At 42.1% G+C, this 20,620-nt stretch overlaps 1 protein-coding gene across 11 annotated transcripts in view; it reads left to right on the forward strand.

The window, feature by feature from the left end:
* Positions 1–20,620, forward strand: part of DNA2 (DNA replication helicase/nuclease 2) — a 179,906-nt gene that overhangs the window by 15,780 nt on the left and 143,506 nt on the right. For 4 of the 11 annotated variants that reach the window (XR_011198788.1, XR_011198784.1, XM_069208060.1 and 1 more), the window contains exon 2: positions 8,215–8,289. The exons of the other annotated variants lie outside the window; for them this stretch is intronic. Coding sequence is in view for 1 of the 4 variants with exons in the window: in XM_069208057.1 (XP_069064158.1) it covers positions 8,286–8,289 (4 nt within the window). In the remaining 3 variants the exon portion in view is untranslated. The remainder of the gene's footprint in view (positions 1–8,214; positions 8,290–20,620) is intronic. 11 annotated transcript variants of the gene reach the window in all.

The raw sequence follows: 20,620 nt of genomic DNA on the forward strand, positions 1-20,620 counted from the left end.
GTGACAGTCAGGACCCAGGGTGGTACTGACAGGCTACCACAATGGCCTTGTGTGTTGAACCGGAAGGAAACAATCAAGGGCGGAAGAAGTTGGTGTAGAGGTGACTAGGTCAACTGGCAATGAAGGGTGGAAACGTTCACCCAGGATATCAATTCATTCTTGGGCTGGAAGCTGACGCTTGCTCGGATTGAAATGAATAGTGATACCGGAAGTGAATGGTCACCCGGTGGGCTGGAAGCAGACGCTTGCCCGAAAAGGTGTGGAGGTGCCCGAAGTGAAAGGTCACCCGGCTGGGTTGGAAGCAGACGCTTACCCGGAAGGAACTGAGTGGATGCACCGGAAGTGAAAGGTCACCCGGTGATAGGGCACCTGGGTCAGACTGGCCAGCGCTGAATGTAGGGCACAGTGCTTGGGGCCGTGACAAGGAGGGCACAGGCTCGTTCCGGTTGGGGCTGGAAGCAGACGCTTGCCCTGAATGCAAATGAATGGTTTCCGGTTGGGGCTGGAAGCAGACGCTTGCCCTGAATGCAAACCAGTGGTTACGCACCCCAAGGTGATAAGGCACCTGTGGCAGACTGGCCAGCACTGAATGTAGGGCACAGTGCTTCGGAGGCCCATGAAAAGAAGGGCAATAGCTCTTTGAAAAATTGAAAATGGTGGTTGAAGGATCGCTTGTAAGTTGAAAATTGCCTAATAAACTGCGGCCTCAATTCTTCCACAAAAGCAAAATTGGTGTGGTCTGAGTTTTTGGGATCCGGGTGGGCGACCAGGTGGGAGGTGCCGCCGCTAAGCATATTGCAGGCAAGGAGAGAAGGGCTGCTTCAGTTTCTGGATGGTACTTTCTTATGTAACTGAGACATATATTCTGTTCGTAGCGTGAAACTTTATTATTGTGCGGCTTAACCTCCCGATACGATCCAACTAATCGTAACATGCGTGGTACTTTAATTTTCCGCATGTATTATAACTCACATGGGAGCGGTTGAACTTCACAGTCCTTGTCCGTGACATGCCTGTGGTTCGCTGGTCACGAGATGCTGATGTTAGGGCACGTGGAACACCTTCCATAGCTTCCAGATTTGTGCATTGCTTAAGTGTGACATTTCCATGGTTTCAGTGTACTTATGAGTGACCTATTGCCAAATGCGTGACACTTTTTCCCAAGTATACCAAGCAATGAAGTCCATGGAAATAAATAAATATCGTGACTAGCCCCTATTTTGAGCAAGGAGAACTGCAGCAAAGCCCCTGGAAACGAAGGTCAGCAGCTTACGGGACAGGTTTTGCAAAGGAAACTAGAGAAGGACACGGGCTGTCTGACAAATAAATCAATGCAGAACAATAGGATTAAATATAATCCCCATGCAGATATCTAGGCGCTAGTGTAAGATAAATGGACCTCGTGCCAGCGCCCAGGGGAACCTAGGCTAAGAAAGCCAAGCTACTCTACAGTGCATATTCCCACAACGTTAAAGAAGCTAGGGTGAGTGCAACTATTTTTAAAACATGTTTTATCAGCACTTAGAAATAGCGGAAGTGCTAAGAGCTGCATTAAACATTACTGCTTTATTAGTTGTTTTTTGTTGTTGTTTTTTTAAGAAAACAAGGCTTCTTCCGGATCATTCAAGTTCCATGTGAATCAGAATTCAAATTAATATCCTGGCATGACCATTATCATGGCAAGGCATTTTTGAGAATTACATTTAACATATTCATAGATATGTTACTGAAGATTACGCGGTATAAAGCAAGCCAGATTCTATCCTCCTGAGAGTTGGCAAGAGCTCAACTTTTTCAGACCAGCACCTAGGTATCTATATTGTGAGTAGGCTTTATAGATTAACTCTGCCTCTATCCTAGGAGCTTGTGAGGGCTCCATTGATCTCACGCTATTGTCTAGATATGTGCATTGTGAGTTGGCGCTATATAGCAGCTCAGCCTCTATCCTGAGAGCTGCTGGGAATCCACTGATCTCACACTAGCACCTAGACATCTGCTGAATTTGAAATAACTTCTATAAGAGTCTTGGATATGGTTGCCAAATAACAAATATTGTTTTCTATCTGGCGTCTCACTTTTAACCCAAAATCAAAGTTGGGCCCCAGTAAATGAACAGACACTCTACTCTTACCAGTCAGATCCGGCTCTCAAAGGTACGCCCACATATTGATCAGTACTCTTAATTTGTGCTGTGTCCTATGTATATTAAAAAAAAAAAAAAAAAAGGCTCATCTTCACATCGGGCCTACCAGCAAACACCCCAGTGTAGCAAATTCAAACTGCAGGAATTATTTTCCCATTTTAAAAAAAAAAAAAAAAAAATTAAAGCTGTAGTCATAAATTACTTTTCCATAGTTCTGTAGACTTACCTGTTCGTGCCAAGAAAACAGTGCTTTTCCAGTGACTGCCATGCTAAACCAAAGCCTCTTCAGGCGGGGCTGAGGGACCAAGAGGAGGTGTTGATAACAGCAAGATGAAGTGGATACCTGCTCTGCCATGAATCCCATCTGTTAGGTGCTGCAACAGTTCTCTGTCTTGCAGATATGCTCAGAGTTGCCAGCTGTTTCTGCCTTAGCTGCTGGGTGTACTGCTGTGCCTTTCTCAGAGTCATCAGGCTGTCGCTGGCTCTGAGGGAACATATGGTCGTGAACAGACACCAGAGGGCAGATAAACTGCCAAAACTAAACAGCAAAATCAGTGGCTAAGGGGCTGAGTGCTCTGGAAAGAGAAAGAAGCTTGTGATACAAAATAATTACTTTACTGGGCTGTGGCAGGCTGTCACCCTAGCAACAAGTCACTTCGACCTAGCCTTGCACTTTATAGCCCGCGACAGCAGTGCAATGCTACTGCGCTGACTTTTTTGGTTCTATTTCCCTATTTCGCAGAGCTTCCTACAGTGCCTCGTTTTGCATTAGGAGCTAGACTATATTTGATATTAGTATTTCAATGCTGTGATGCGACCACCTTCTCGGAAATGCGTTAGTCTGACCCCTAATGCGTGCTACTTGGCAGGGCTGACCTTCAGCGGGGTTACGATAGGCTGCACACACAAGTTGTTCATGACGTGCACAAGAGAGAAGTCAGGGCTGGTTACATTTGAATGTTAGTGTCAGAATTTCTGTTGACAGGACAGGTGATGCCCACTTTACAGGTGATCTTTTTATGTGAAACTAGAGGTGGGTGAGCCAACAAATTAACAGGGGAGCCGATCCAGTGGTCTGACTCGGCTCTTAGAGCTCATACACAAGCGGAGCCCTGAAAATATTTATGTAAATCATGCAAAAACACCACTTAAAATATGATAAATGCTCTTTAAAATGGAAAACAACTGCTTTCTTTAACAAGTGGAAGCCTTGACATTAATACAGCACACAACACTGCACTGAAAAGTACCTATCAAAAAGTGATGTTTTTTTTAACAGGAACTTAGAACCATTTTTGCCACCAGGCAAGACTGTTGTTATGTGAACACTGTTGTGGCCCAGATTCTCATAGACTGAGCCACATTATAATCTATTATATCTAATATAATATGTTTTGGTTCCCCTGATATTCTGAACTCACCTAGTTGAAAAAGCTTTTCAATAGTGAAAAAAGGAGGATCAGTAAAATAAAATATTTGATGAAGAGTGTAAGGAAATGGCTCCCTGTTGCAGTTACCCCCCACTTTTTGCCTGATACTCATGCTGACTTGACTGAGAAGAGTGCTGGGACCCTGCTAACCAGGCCCCAACACCAGTGTTCATTCACTAAAAATGTACCATTGTTTCCACAATTGGCACAACCCTGGCACACAAATAAGTCCCTTGTAAAAGGTACCAGTGGCACCAAGGGCCCTGTGACCAGGGAAGGTCCCTAAGGGCTGCAGCATATGTTCTGCCACCCTAAGGTACCCCTCACCTAACACATGCACACTGCCATTGCATATTGTGTGTGTTGGTGGGGAGAAAAAGGCAAAGTCGACATGGAATCCCCCTCAGGATGCCATGCACACAAAATACTGCCTGTGGCATAGGTAAGTCACCCCTCTAGCAGGCCTTACAGCCCTAAGGCAGGGTGCACTACACCATAGGTGAGGGCATAGCTGCATGAGAAATATGCCCCTACAGTGTCTAAGTCTATTCTTAGACATTGTAAGTACAGTGTAGCCATATTAAGTATATGGTCTGGGAGTTTGTCAAAAACGAACTCCACAGCTCCATAATGGCTACACGGAATACTGGGAAGTTTGGTATCAAACTTCTCAGAACAATAAACCCACACTGATACCAGTGTTGGATTTATTGAAAAATGCACACAGGGGGCATCTTAGAGCTACCCCCTGTATTTTACCCAATCCTTCAGTGCAGGACTGACTGGTCTGCGCCAGCCTGCTGCTGAGAGACAAGTTTCTGACCTCCCTGGGATGAGAGCCTTTGTGCTCTCTGAGGCCAGAAACAAAGCCTGCACTGGGTGGAGATGCTTAACACCTCCCCCCTGCAGGAACTGTAACACCTAGCAGTGAGGCTCAAGCTTCGTGTTACAATACCCCAGGGCACTCCAGCTAGTGGAAATGCCCGCCCCCTGGACACAGCCCCCACTTTTGGCGGAGTCACTCACCAATCAGGACAGCCCCTAAGGTGACCTGAGCTGAGGTGACCCCTGCCTTTTTTGGGAGGATTCCCCCAATAGGATTAGGGATGTGCCCCCCTCCCCACAGGGAGGAGGCACAAAGAGGCTGTAGCCACCCTGAAGGACAGTAGCCATTGGCTACTGCCCTCCCAGACCTAAACACCCCCCAAAATTCAGTATTTAGGAGCACCCCAGAACCTAGGAAACTAGATTCCTGCAACCTTAACAAGAAGGACTGCTGACCTGAAGCCCTGAAGAGAAGACAAAGATGACAACTGCTTGGGCCCCAGCCCTACCGGCCTGTCTCCCAACTTCGAAGAAAACTGCAACAGCAACGCATCCAACAGGGACCAGCGACCTCTGAAGCCTCCGAGGACTGCCCTGCACCCAAGGACCAATAAACTCCTGTGAACAGCAGCTCTGTTCAAAATCCTGCAACTTCTTTGTAACAAAGAAGCAACTTTAAAGACTTCACGTTTCCCGCCGGAAGCGTGAGACTTTCCACTCTGCACTCGACGCCCCCGGCTCGACCTGCAGAAAACAAACACCTCAGGGAGGACTCCCTGGCGACTGAGAGTCCGTGAGTAACCAGAGACGACCCCCCTGAGCCCCCACAGCGACGCCTGCAGAGAGAATGCAGAGGCTCCCCCTGACCACGACTGCCTGTAACAAGGGACCCAGTGCCTGGAACCAGCACTGCACCCGGAGCCCCCAGGACCTTAAGGAACCGAACTCCAGTGCAGGAGCGACCCTCTGCCTAGCCAAGGTGGTGACTACCCCGAGGAGCCCCCCCTGTGCCTGCCTGCATCGTTGAAATGATCCCCGGGTCCCTCCATTTACCTTCTATCTAAAACCCGACGCCTGTTTGCACACTTCACCCGGCTGCCCCTGTGCCGCTGAGGGTGTACTTTCTGTGCCTTCTTGTGTGTCGTCGTCAACCCCCCCACCCCGAGTGCCCTACAAAACCCCTCTGGTCTGCCCCCGAGGACGCAGGTTCTTACGTGCTGGCAGACTGGAACCGGGGCACCCCTGTTCTCCATTGAAGCCTTTGTGTTTTGGGCACCTCTTTGACCTCTACACCTGACCGGCCTTGAGCTGCTGGTGTGGTAACTTTGGGGTTGCCTTGAAACCCCAACGGTGGGCTACCTTGGCCCCAACTTTGAGACTGGTAAGTGTTTTACTTACCTGCAAACCTAACCTTTACTTACCTCCCCCAGGAACTGTTGATTTTTGCAGTGTCCACTTTGAAAATAGCTTATTGCCATTTTTACAAAGACTGTGTATGATATTGCTTTTATTCAAAGTTCCTAAAGTATCTAAGTGAAGTACCTTACATTTAAAGTATTACTTGTAAATCTTGAACTTGTGGTTCTTAAAATAAACTAAGAAAATATATTTTTCAATATAAAAACCTATTGGCCTGGAGTAAGTCTTTGAGTGTGTGTTCCTCATTTATTGCCTGTGTGTGTACAACAAATGCTTAACACTACCCTCTGATAAGCCTACTGATCGACCACACTACCACAAAGTAGAGCATTAGAATGATCTCTTTTTGCCACTATCTTACCTCGAAGGAGAACCCTTGGACTCTGTGCACACTATTTCTTACTTTGAAATAGTATATACAGAGCCAACATCCTACAAAGAGTACCTAATAGCCATGAAGCCCCAATTCATGAAGGCTTTCTGCTTTCACTTTGTGTAAATTCACCATTAAATGGCTATCTGTTTTTCTCTCCTGCTTATTTCACGTTAATGCTTTGTTTTTACCTCTGAGTGAATAAGTGTAGAGCGAAGGTGGCAGGCAGAAGCCACATGAAGGCTCGGCTCGTTAAGGGCTTGAGGTTCCAACAGGACGTTGAGCTGAGCCAGACTGGAGTCTGGCTTTAGCTTTCAGTGGCTAACCCACCTCTATATGAAATGCAAAGGCAAAATTCTCTACTGGGTTGAGTGTATAAATGCTCAAGACTGGCTCCATGGGAATTGACTATATTAGCATTGCATCAAACGGGTCTTCTGAGCATGTGAAATGTCCATGATACGAATTTGATAGTTAAGGCAAATGAAACGCAGAGGACTAATATATTCTAGTCTGGGTATCTAACATACCCAGTGCTTAGCTCTTGTGTGTCACACACATAAGATATCAGTAACCGCACTTTGGCTGTCATCATACATAGTATTTACACAACGTTTGTTAATTTCACTCCTGTATTAATAATCATTTAAACATATTTATTATAATGCATTATATTGTCTGTTAACACAAATGTTTCACTCCACACAGTAAACGGAGCCAGCCATTGGTTATGTCAGCATTAATTGCACTCAAAGTTGAACCAAATGTTATTCATTCATCTATGTTTAATTTCAGTTCAATTATTGCATTTAGATAGCACTTACCGCCTTAGGTTAAGCGCTTGCGTACATGGTTACCGCCCTATACCATATGGGTGTGTGTATCGAAGTGTATTGTCTTTGTTTTGATCCTGTGTGGGGAAATGTTTCCGTGACCTGCGTGATGACCACCAAAGAATGCTGTTATCATATTATGAGACGCAATGCTTATCAGTGTGAGAGATAGGCTTGCACTTTATGGTTATCAGTAAGCTGGCAACTTTGAACTACTTTGCACGTCCCTGTACGGTATTCTTATAACTGTAGTCTTCTTAGCTGGTTACTGCACAGAGATGTCCATTTTGAGATATTTGCTTAAAGTTTTTATGGACCTGAGGTAGCATAGGCCAGAGTAGCGTGATGGTGTGCGCCCCTGGCAAAAGCTTCCATTGGCATATTGGTAGTATTTATTGGCATGTTGTGGACAGCCTGCTCCTGGTACATTCCTTGCTCTGGTATACTGGTGGAAATTGTGGATATACGTTGCTTGGATTGTGTTGAAGTGTGTCAACCAGTGTGTGTGTGAGACGGCGTGTAACGGTGCTAAATGTCTGTTTATGAAAATGTGGGCATATTAGATGGTATTTGTGGTTGTGCTACAGTGTATAGTGCATGCATGGGAGAAACCTTTTTTTTTGTTTTGTTACTGGCCGTTTAAAGACTGAGGATTCTTCAGTTTGCATATCTCCTGAAAATTATATCTAGAAAGTCAGTTGCATTTTGATCAATGTTACTTTACCAATGTGCACTATGTTGTGCTACTTATAAAACTGTAATTGGCCGATAAACCTTCATCAGAAACCCCATGTAGTGATATTTAAATTATATTGTGTTTTTTCTGTTACTTGCTTGTATTGAAAAAATAAACCACGTGCCTATAATTTTTCCAGTAACTATTTGAAGGAGAACACCCTTGACTTAAAATATCATCTCTAAACCCTGCCAAGTTATGAAAGGTGTTACTTTTTCAAAGCACTTCCCAAAGCAAACTTTTCATATTACACACTACAAACACAAATCATATGCTTGAAACAAGTGGCTCAATGGATGACTTTGTAGATATTTTTGCAAAGAGAAGCCAGAAAAGCATGCAACTGGCTGGCTGTGATAGCAGATCATTCATTTTGGAGAACAGCATGCATGCATTTATGGCCTTTTATTGAATACATTTGTGCATTCAATGAGGTTTTTGTCTTCGTTTGCTAGGATTGTACCAGTTGGAATACCACACGTATGATGTATGCAAAAGGAAACTCCAGACTGGGTACAACTACACTATGGGTACGTGTAGAGCGTAATCTTCATTAAAACCACTGATTTAATGCATAAGGAGATGATGCAATTAAAGGTTGTAGAGAGTATTCACTGCTGTGAATAAGTTGTGAATATGTGCAACGTTTCATAAACAAGAAGGTTCTTACAGGGTGGAAATCGATATGATTGTCTGGGTTTCCTTGCATTTTTTGTTTGTGTGGCCATTCTCCTTCATTTTAGCAGTCGAGTACCTCATCCAGTTTCAAGAATGTGTTTTTAATAGGTCCAGTCGGTGGACCAGAAGGTACCTGTGTCATTAAGAAAGTCCCCTAGTACTAGAGCTGCAAGCTTGGATGAGGGGTTTGTGTTTGATTTCGATTGCCTCCTTAAGGGGGGCATCTTTGAAAGAAGACCAGCTCTCTAATTTTTGTTGGCAGTTTGTGTTTTACGACTTGGACTTGAAACTCTCAATTTGTTTCATCACAGAATAATGAGCAGTTCCCAGCCCTTGGAGCTGTTGATTGAAAACGGAGTTGAGACATTGATGGTCTGTGGGCCGTGTCAAATAACTACTACTGTTGTTGTTGTTGTTGTTGTTGTTGCTGTGTGTGAGTTTTATTTTTTTTTCTATTTTAGTAAAATCTACTCCACTCTGAAGAAAGTAGATTTAGCCGCAAATTGTTCTGTATTCACGTGCTCTATAAAGATCAATATCGTTTTTAGTGGCGAGCATTATGTGTATTTGGATGTTCCAGGTGATTTCCTTATTTCAATTCGGGTAGTTCGTGCACCAAAGAGATTATTTATTTCTTATTTTTGTTTTTTTTTGTTTTTGAGGGGCAGATCATTTAATATTTCTGTCATGGTTTTTTGTTGTGCACCTTAAGAAAGAGGACTACTGGACCAGTAGACGAATAATTTGGTGCCAGTGCGCAGAGGCTAATCTCTTTTGTTTCTATGATGTTGATTGTGGTATTTTGATTTGATGTTATTTACTGTTTTTGAACGTGAGACGGTGTAGTGATATTTGTGTTTTGACTACTGACTTCATGTCGCACCACTTTGCATCTGGCTTAGCTGTCCACCCTCACATTAGTGACCACCAGCTTCTTTTTGCCTATTGACTTTTTTTTTAACATTAGCAACTGCCATGGTAAAAGCTGCAAGTGATTTTCCACGCTGTACAATGTGCTCATGTTTCCATTTTATCTTGTTTTTAATTCAAGTAGTTTTCCACATTGTACAATGTGCTCATGTTTTTATTCGGTCTGTTTTCATGTATTTTTTCCCACCAAGGGCACAGGCTAATAAGAATGTACTCAGACTGCAGGGAACGGTTTTGTTCTGATTTTGGGACCTTGGCAATTGTGGCCACGTCCCAACGTGTTATTTTCAAAGCAGGCCTAAAGCAATCAGCATTTTTTGAATAAATAAACTTCTGCAGGGAGAGGGAAAGTTCTAGACTTTTCCTTTCTTGTTTGTTCAATGTATAAGAGGCCGAGACCAGATGGACTGGGGACAGAGTGATGGCAGATCTCAGGCACATCCAGGAGGCTGGAGTGTGCCATCCTTCCCGTGAGGATAATTGATCTCTCTCCTCGATCGATTCTGGGATCTGGCGATCTGATGCTGAATTATTTGCTTTGCGTTATAATATAGATATTTGCTGTGTATATTGCAGTGGAGAATCATTTGTACATTATTTCATTTCATTGCTGTGACCATTTTTAAACGTTTGCTTTCAGCAAGCTAATCTCCTTTTAGGAACCTTGCTAGTGAAATAATAGTCTTCTTTGGACTAAGAAGCGCATTCCAGAGATTTTACTCAGTGCATGAGTGTTTCAGCTCAGTCATTAGTGAAGCGGAAAACAGACAGAAAAAGGGTCTTCCAGCCCACTGTCTGCATTGTCTTTTCCGCAAGTCTTTCTTTTGCTTTTAGAATGTCTAGAATTACTCCCTAATTTTGTGTAGGAGTTTCACTTAATTGTTGGAGATCATTGTTGGAGAGGAAACTGAACGGCTGAGGCAGCTGTGACAGTCTCCCTGGTATAAGTTGAAGTATCTCAAGAAGGTGCTATCGGAGGGCAGGAGTGACAGTGTTGTGATTATTTATATCAACTCTTTTAAGAAAGTCTGAGTGTGTCTTTAAGGATGATGAATTTAATTATTTTTTTCTGGATCAATCTTTTCAAATTGGACCGATAAGCATTAAAAAGTTGGCAAAAGGTCACTTTTTACTTCTTCAAATTGAAAGGAGTTACTGCGTTATATCTCTACTCTGCACCCATTTCGCCTTCCTAGTTTAGTTGTATGACTGAATAATCTGGTGACATAGTGTTATAATTTGCATTCAGAACTTGGAGTGCCGATGCACTCGAAGTTCCAATTACAGATCTAGCATTCCGAGGATGTCAGTTGGTGATTGACTGGATGAGGGACAGCCACCCTCTGGTTGTAGAGCACCTACCAAATAAATTATATTCCTCTTCTTGCCTATGTGGTGAATTTCCATTACTCAACTCAAGATTTGGCGACGAGTTGAGCCAGTCTGCCCTTGCAACCACTTGAAGTGGCTGCAGACCCATTGTTGGCGGAGGCAGCCAGTGCAGAGAGCTGGAATGAGGAACAATAACGAAGAAGAGAAGGCAATAGAGTGTGTGTTGATCTTCATTGTTGGTACTGTACGAACTCAATCTTTGAGTTTTCACTTTTTTTTGGGGCGAAGGAAGACGCGCTCTCGTGCTAATACCTCTTGTGCACATACTGTATGTGTCCTCACGCTTGTGACGTTCACACGTTGTGTGTGCGTGCCGCCATTTTGCTAAGGTTTTAAGCGGTGATACGCACACTACTCGACATCGTACAGTTTGTGTATTTTATAACACCCTGGAAAAAGTGATACACACACACTGGACTCAGTTTATTTCTTTATAAACATGTCACTGCTGATATCAATAACAGCAGTGATGCGCACACCAATTAAGTTTGCATAACTTGGTATGTTAATTATCTTAAACTTTTGTGTGTGCTCGATATTTGGATGGAAAAAACAGCGTGATACGCACACCATAGAAGCTCGAATGATTCGTACATTGTATTTGGCTTGGCTTACAACTGTGTCTTGTAGGCATTAATGTTTATGTGCACATTTACACATGTTCCAATTATTAACATCTATTAGTATACCACAATAATACATTCACCACCAGTGAGATGCACATTTAATTTCAGTGCCAAATACCAATCTATAAGATGCAGCTTAATACCATTAACTCACCACCAAAATTTTTAGCGCAACCAGGGGCGCTATCTATAGATTGGTAAAATTGGATATCTGTTTGAAACACATGTGGAAGCATCAGGGGTAAAGAGTTTAATGCTTCAAGGAAAAAGACCCTACTTTTCAATGCTTTAGGCAAAGAAGGTCAACACATTTTTAAATACTTACCAGCAGCTTCAGCAAGTAATGGGGATCCAACTGAAGATGTTTATCTCAAGGCAAAGAAATGCCTGGAATTCAGGTTTGCAAAGGAAATAAATATAGTAATGAACAGATATAAATAGTATATTCCTTCACAAATGGAAGGTGAAAGAATTGATGACTTTGTTTCAAAATAAAGAGCATTACCTTTGAAATGTAAATTTGGTGTCATGACTGGGGAGTTAGTATGTGATCAACTCAATGTACACTGTAAGAGCAAGAAAATTCAAGAACGACTTTGAGCTGCCAAGAATTGAGCTATTTAAGGATGCCTTTTACATTGTGGAAGTTGTTGAACAATCCGAACATTGCAGGAGAGAAATTGAAAAGGAACATAGTAACAGCAAAGTGTCCACAGGTTTTGTTGATGGGTATACATTTTGAGTATTCTGCAGTATGGAAGTTGCTTCCACAATGATAACATCTTTTAGTTTTTTGTTTGAATTTTGCATCAGCACTCTACATTCCGATTACAGAGCTAGGGTCGCGAGGACGTCAGTTGGTGGTTGACTGGCTGAGGGACAGCAACACTTGATGGTTGACTGGCTGACGGACAGCCACACTCATGTTGCATGGCACTTACCAAATAAATATATATTCTTCTTACCTGTGTGGTAAATTTCCATTACTCAACTCAAGAGCTATGCAAATTTAAAATAAGCAGAGTTCGTTCCTTTATCCTTATTAATCCCGATTTTACTATAGTATCCAGTCTGCTGTTTCCATCCGGGTTGCTGGAGTTGCAACAAAGAGGCAATAATCTTACAGAAAGAGCGCTAGTCGTAGAGGCACCAATCAGATTATTTAAATTGACCACCTGTTCTGGATATGTTTCAAGTGTTTTATTCCAGTTAGACTATAGTTAGACGTGGGTTCAAGCAAATGATGTTCTTGAGGTTTGAAGTACTACACTATATTTCATACCTAAGGCATGGATATATTGTTATGGAGCCATGAAGTGATAATTTTGAATGAGTGAGGGAGGTCATTCTTTTATTAGAATGTTTTTGAGTGGAGAGAGATGTTTTGGCAAGGTGTGGTTGCTTACAGGTGAGGTGTGTGGTCCCCTCAGCTATTAGTGTAGAAAGAGATAAGGCACAAGACTGGATTAAATAGTAAAAAGAAGGAAACAATTGTTTTTAGGTTGTGATTGAGGTAGTTCCTTTCCAGTGCAGTAGGTCATGTTTAGTCCTTAAGCAAAAGTATTGTAGCAGTAAACTCATCAAGTCAGTACACTATAGGCTTCAGCTATCTGTCACTAGTACATGAGGATATTGTATAACTGCACCACTGAAAATAGAAGCAATTGAACTGTGTGCTCTTTTACTATGTCTAAGGTATTGACTGGAGCCGAGGTGCTTGGGGTGCACTGTTGCAGTAAAGTGGGATGAGCAAATTAGGCCTACACCATGTAAATGGAAAGCGCTATATTAATACCAGTGCGATACAGTTTTTTTTTATTAAACATAAGTAAGCATATCATTCAAGGGTTGTAGCTCTATCTCTGACTCCTTCAAGGCGAAGCTGTAAGTGGTGTAACAGTAGTATTTCTTTGACAAGTCACCTGTTAATAAATAGAGGCATGTAATATGCTGCAGAATTAACGGATGTAAATAGTATGTTTTTGAAGGCAAGCACCAGTTGCAGGCTAAAATGAACTCCTTCATAGATTCATCACCCAGGTGAAACTTTTGAATAAAACTTGCCACCAACTAGATCTTTTTCTGGTATTCGTGCCCTAGTTGGTATTGACAGAAATATTTTCTGGGAAAATAGAGTTGTGTGACAATTGAGGACTATGTAACCTCAAGAAAATAGAGATAAACGTACATTCACAAATAGTTTTTCAATCACTGGAATGTCAACATTGTAACATGCATAACAGTTAAAATGTTTGTGGCTATGTGATACCTTAAAGAGTGTGGGAAGACAAAGAACTGACCTTAAGTTAGCAAATGATTTTTAGATGACGATTGCATTGTAGGAGGATAGACTGAGATAAGGGGTTGAACAATTGGAGAGGGAGCTTAGCCAGGTAGGATTAGCAAAGTGTTGTTTTAATGAATGAGGTACGCAGAAATAAATGTGGTAAAGTGGGATCTGGTCTTGGGAGACACTCTAAGAGAAGGTCTGAAGTCTTGGAAAAACAGTGACCTGCATCCATCCCTCAAATTGTAGAGGCCAGAATGACGCTGAAAAACTCTGGATGGTGTCAGGACACATAGGGTAAACCGTATTTGGTGAGCATAAAAGAAATTAAAAGTGACTGAAGGGGATCCAAAAGAATGCATATTGAGAACAATACACATAGAGGTTGTTCATTAAGAGACTACAGAATAGTATATTTTTGTAAGCTGATGAATACATTGAGGCTGAGGGAGGGTAGGATGTGTGTATCTGCATACATATTTGGTGCCTGTGAGTTCAGATAATGTGGCCAAAGAGAAATATCTGATCTTTGCAGAGTTTCTAATATACTTTAAGACTTCTGGTAAACTGTTCAAGGTACTTAACAAAGATCCAGGTATATGGGTTATAAATTGGAATTCATAATAGATTTTAATTAAATAAAATTCCTTATCTAACTTATTTCCCTTGACCACAGAGAAAAAACGTGCAGAACAGTGATAGTTTTCCTAAAATGTAATCCTATTCGGCCTAAAACTGACCTAGTCTTTCAGTGGTTGATGTTAAAATTTAAATCTATCCCTTCTAATTCCACCAGAATTAATGTCATGTTTATCATCACATCTGTGAAAACTTTACTTTGGTAAGCCAGTGCTTTGAGTATTTTACTATCCCATTCATTCTACCCACAAATAACAGGTTTTTGAAGATTCTACTCTTATTCTGGGGGTAAGTGCGACAAAACTTTTTCATCCCACTTCATGTCCTTCAACTAAATGGTGTGATTCAACACTGCAGCAAACCAAAACTTGAGATGAGCTCCATCTTGCACTCTGTCTGCAAGCAGGGCAAACTCAAGGGTGTGGGGGGGTGGAGAGTAGGGTGTTAAACAATGCTATTTCAACTGATCACACCACTTACAGATCCTTCTTTAACTACGTCATGGAAATCAAATTCACTGGTCAATCCAAAAGACTTGGTACGAGACTTGGTACGAGACACTTTGTACAGATGTTTGGTAGAGACACTAAACAATATATTTCTGTCTCATCCAAGCTTCTCTTATTCAAGGTGCAAGCTGTGTCCCTCCTAATGAAACCTTGACTAAAATATTTTTAAATAAGGCTCTTTTGAAATAAGAGTGAAAACAGGAAATGAGGAGTGGTGTTCTGTAAGCTGATGATGGAAAGGAAGATACTATGTGCACCTTAGTAGAAATGTTTTCAAACTTCCCATGATACATCTGCAGAACGTACATGCAGGCCTAAAACTATACAGAGCATTTCCTTAAAGCTGAAGCCCTGAAATCGTCCTAAACGTATATTTTAATCCAAGATTGTTTACCCTAAAACTTGCATGGACTCAGCTAAAATTGACTCTGAATTTAATTTCATATTGTCAAGCAGGCTACATATCCACCCGTATTAATGCTGTCTCTGACCCGGATTTAAAATGTAAGGGGTTGGGGCATTTCTTTGAATAAAAAGTGCAACACATTGAACTTTCAATCCCAGGCAAAATCCTCTCACCCCATGCTTCCTTTGTTATTCTTTACAAAGTCCTTGCAAATTGCCTATTCATAATGATCTGTCAGAGATGTAGTTAATGCCGGCCTTGCCAGCTTGAAATCATCTGATTTGTGTGCTGTAGGAACCTTATCGCAGTTACATTCGCAAAAGGCATAAGTAATTACCTTGCGGTGTATCGGTCAAACCCAGTTTAACTTAAGCCACAGCAAATTCCAGGTCTGTCTCAACCTTGGGCAAGTAAAATCACTCTTCTAAAACACTATGCAAACCCTGAACATCTAAAAATGTTTTGGTCTTTTGAACCTCCTTTTCCTAGCAAAGGTGCATGAGAGATGTATGGCACACAACTAAAAGGGTTTGTATCTAATAGTCTCCCTTCTGGATGGCCTACTGTTGGGTTCAATACCATGTTTCCATACGGAGAATTCCATGCTGCAGACTGGGCTTTAGTTTCAAGGTTTGGGGAGAGGGAGCACAATTTTAGGGTTGAACTGCTAAATGGTTAAAAGAGAGAGCAAACTATTGACTCAGAATAACTACTAACCTTCTATATTACTTGTTTCACATATTGGAGTTAATGTGAATTGAAAAACTATATATGCATCTCTTGTGGAAGGATGAGATTTTATAATGTCCCAAAATGCATTGAGAATTAAGTTACCTCACTATATTCTGGTACATTTCTCAGTGTTTTAGTTGGCCAAAGGTTTGCTTTGCCTGGATTCTCTGACTGACTGGTTTATTTATTTATTTATTTCATGATTAATTAAAATCTTAGCAACAAGAACAATAATAAAATAGTATTAGAAAAACAAAAAAGATTTGGACTAAAACATTAATAAAAACAATTAATAAAAGTAACTGAACACTTGTAAAACGCAAAACTCTTTGGTCTTATCAATTAAATGTGCGTCCCAGATAGCAAGTTTACGCTTGTGGTGTGCGCAGACAAGAATTTGCCTGAGTCTGCGGATTGTCTGCGGATCGGTGGAGTCAAACATTTTCATCACTGCTGGCTGACACGAACGAATCCCATTCCTCTTGAAAACTGGTTTTAGCAGTTGTCTACGCGCTTCTTTTAAGGCCGGGCAAACACAGATCAAGTGGACCATATCCTCCTTGGCACCATTGCATAGCCTGCAAGACGTCTCACCTCCATTCTTCCACGATGGTTGATCCGCTGTAGATGGTAGAGCTCCTAAACAAAGCTCAAGCAGGCGATGTTTGATGTGAACTGCAAAAGTCGAAATCATGTATTGCGATGGTGCCAGGGTAATGTAAGTGTGCATAAGAAACCAGGCTTGCGAGTGTTGTGCAAATTTAGATTTGTCATTTAGAAAGGATTGCAGACCTATTTCCTTTTTTAACACACGACACGAGGGGATATGAGATATTAGAGTCCCATAGATGCATCATTTGTGTCTCTTGCAGGGAATTTTGCAAATACCTATTGTATACTGACTTAGAATTATTAATCACTGAATTCCATAAAGCCACAACTAAAGGGCTAGCAGTGTTTCTGCTTATTTTATACCAGGTCTTTATTGTATGAGCTTTCCTGTCCAGCTGCTGTTTGAGGCCAAATACTAACCTGACCTGTGCAGGGGAAGCAGTACGAGGAAGATTAAAGACTTGCTTATAAGTTTTTATTTGTTGCTGATCCAGAAGCAAGGCGTCTTTCCCGTATAGGGCTGCGCTTGCTTATGTAATAGCTGGGAGAAATTTGGCCTACATGACAGACAGTAATAGTTTGTACGAAGACCCTTTTAACCTTTTGGCTAGAGCGCAGAAGGCGACCGCCAGGGCTTTACACTTCTGCGCAATGTACTGCTTTTGCGGCACGAGGTTAGCCTTATTGTCTATAGTAAAACCCAAGTATTTGTAGGAGTGAGTCATTTCAAGGGTAATGCCGCTCAACTTTATTTTGTTTACAAAATTAGAAGGGCATCCTAAAGACATAGTTTTAGCCTTTGTGGTGTTGATTTCTAATTTGTTTGTCTTTGCAAAGTCGCCCAGGGTGCTGACCAGCCGCTGCAGCCCTATTTTTGTGTGGCTCAATAAAACAATGTCTTCAGCATACGAAAGGTGTGATATAGACAAACGTCCCATCATTGGAGAGTGTGAGTTGGTCGCGTCAAGCTTTGGGGAGAGATCCGCCATGAAGAGGTTAAAGATTTGAGGGGCCCGAGCGCAGCCTTGTTTTAAACCTGTATTTGTTGGTATCCTCCTTGAAATTTTCGAGCCATCTGCTACCTTGTTCTGCACCCAAGTTTTGTCATATAGCATTTCGATACTCCTAAGAATCTGTTCTTGCAAGCCCCAACTTCGCAATTTATGCCTGCGAGTTGCTCTGTCCACCCGATCAAAGGCACTTTTGAAGTCCACAAAGCATAAATGTAACTTTTTCTTTAAGCATTTTGCTTTGTCGGCAATGTCAACTCAAATAACCTTGTTCCCCTGAATCAAACTGGTTTCCGGAAGAGTTATGGCACAGTGATTAATATCCTCACGTTAAGACGTGAGGATATTAATCACTGTGCCATAACTCTTCCGGAAACCAGTTTGATTCAGGGGAACAAGGTTATTTGAGTTGGACCAATTGAGCAGGTCGTCCAGAATTAAGGTGGCAAAATATTTGGCCTAACTGTTGATTTGCGCAATCAGTTTGTAGTTTGCTGGGATTGTTCTATTACCCCCTTTAAATATTGGATTAATGATGGATCCTCTCCAACTGTCTGGGATGGTTCTATTACGTTCAACTTCAGTATATAAGGATGACAATGTGATTGACCAGTACTCAGGATAGGCCTTAAACATAGCCTGTGGAAGACCATTTAGGCCGGGAGCCCCATCCCTGTGGCCCCTCCTGATTGCTAGGGAGACTGCCTTGACACTGAATCCAGCATCGCTCTGACAGATGGCTTTAAGGTTTACAGAGTTCTTCAGATGCAGATTTACTTCAGATGAGAGCGGTTTGAAAAAGATGTCGGCCAGGTAGTCCACCCATTTGTCCTCAGGAATTGATGAACAGTTTGACTCTTGTCTGACAGCCAATACCGTTGACTGTTGCCCAAAAGACCCTAGAATTGGCCTTTCTTGAGTTGTGAAGTAATTTAAGAAAGAAGTTATCCTCTTTTTATTTTGTTTTTTATTTTTAGTGCGTTCATACCATACCTGATTTTTATAATTTTTTCAAAGAGCCTTTATTTGGGTGCATGAAAGATCTGTGAAAGGTCTGTCTTTTATTAGTCTGAGCTTGTGCCTCAGTTCCTTTCTTAATTTTAGGATTTTTACTGATAGGCTTGATGACATCATCCAATTGTAATTTGGAGATTGACACCTGGCAGAGCCAAGTGAAGATAACGAAAGTAGAAAGACGGTCCACACTTCCGCAGCTGGCAAGTCCTGGCACGTTGTCGATTGAAACAGAGTTTTCATATTTTTACACACCTGTGGTAATGAGGACTCCAACCAAATCAGGCGGTTTAAGTTGATGGATGTAATTGTTACTAGTTCAATAGCAGCTGGGGGAAGTGTGGGACATTCAAATCCAGTTCTATATGTTGATATGAGTGGTCACTGTGGAGATCTAAGTTTAATTTGGAACTTGCTTACATGAGTTAGCAATGGAAGAGACACAGCCGAATAATCGATTATGGTCGCAGACTTTGTGCTGTGATGAGTGAAGCTTGGCGGCGCGTCATCGTTGATCCTGCCGTTTAGAACCCTCATGCTCAGATGCTCTAGTGCCTCTACCAGTTGTTTACCCATTGCATCCAGTCGCTTCTGTACTGGTGGAAGTTGAGACAGCACTGACCATATAGCATTTTCCGCTGCCAGTTGCTCATCCGGTTCGGGAGTGTGTATTAAGTTAGCATTAAAATCATCCGTCACTAAAATGTCCCATGTTATGTGGGTGCATCTTATCTCTTCTACCTTGTTCAATAGTTTCTCACAAAGGAGGGTTTTCCTATGATTCTGCGGGTGTGCATAAACATTAAGAATTACTAACAGGGCGTGTTGATTATTACTAAAATTGATTTTAATGGCCTGCAGTCGCTTTTTTGAAAATGCCAGCTGTTCTGTTGTGGCATAAAGTGCTGTGGAGATATACGTGGCTAGACAACCTCTTGCCCTGTCCGATTTGTTTAATTTTTGGACACTAATGTGGTATAATAGGTAGCATCTTAATTGGATCGGGTCTACTAGCCATGTTTCTTACAGTATGATTATAGAATAGTTGCAGCTAGTTATTGTTGAGAACCCGTCGTAAAGGTAAGTTTTCGCTCCGTCGATGTTCCAAGACATGATGGTGACTGCCAACCTCTAATCTGCATTGCAAATGCTAGGTCAATTATTCCTTCTCAAATTTGAAGTGTGAGCCGTCCACCTCCGTTCATCCTGAACTCCATTCCGTGCAGTTGGGAGGTCAATGGAAGTTTTTGAATTAAGTTCCCCCCGGTGAAACTGCCACTGTTCAAACTCCCCTGAATTCGGGCCCCATACGGATTCATGGGCCTTTGACTTAAATTTATGATTTACATTTTCTCTAGTGTTTGACAGCAGGGGTAGAGGATAACATAATCTGGATGGTTCTGACAGCAGTGTGCCCCAAGTTTCGAATTGCTGTTTTACAGCCATAATTGATGTAGCGATTTCCCTTGTTCTCAAAGTTGTTGATGTTTGCTCTGGCCCGTTTTGAGAGCCACTGGAGAGGAATTTCACTGACATTAGGTCTGCGGATACGATCTTCGGAGTTGATGGCGATCAGCCAGGAGCCTCAGGATGTTGCCCCTATTCAAGCTATCTCGTTGGCCCTGTGATATGTAAGGACCTTCCTTGATTCCCAGTCGTTCTCTGCAGGATGGATGTATTGTGATTGCTGGGGGTGGTCTGTAATCCTGTATAATGTTGGCCTTCTCGGCTGATCGCCCTCCCACTGGCTGCTATTTGGGACCATTTCTGATTTGTCCGTTTGTTTAGTTGAAGTCTTATTTTGGTGTTCAGTTGCAAAAGTTTGTGCGTTTTGAAACATAAATTTTGTAGTTGTAAGCCCGTGATCTGTAGTGATTGTGACCACCCTAGAAGGATGGTTATAACTTGGGCTTGTTACCGAGGTCGTTTCGATGCTAGTGATGTTAATGCCAGACTGTGTGCCATATTCTGAGGGGTGTAGTTTATTACACTGGCTAATAGGCTGTGCTTGAACCTCATCACTATT

The sequence above is a fragment of the Pleurodeles waltl genome, chromosome 9, assembly GCF_031143425.1.
Source record: "Pleurodeles waltl isolate 20211129_DDA chromosome 9, aPleWal1.hap1.20221129, whole genome shotgun sequence".
NCBI classification, from domain to species: domain Eukaryota; kingdom Metazoa; phylum Chordata; class Amphibia; order Caudata; family Salamandridae; genus Pleurodeles; species Pleurodeles waltl.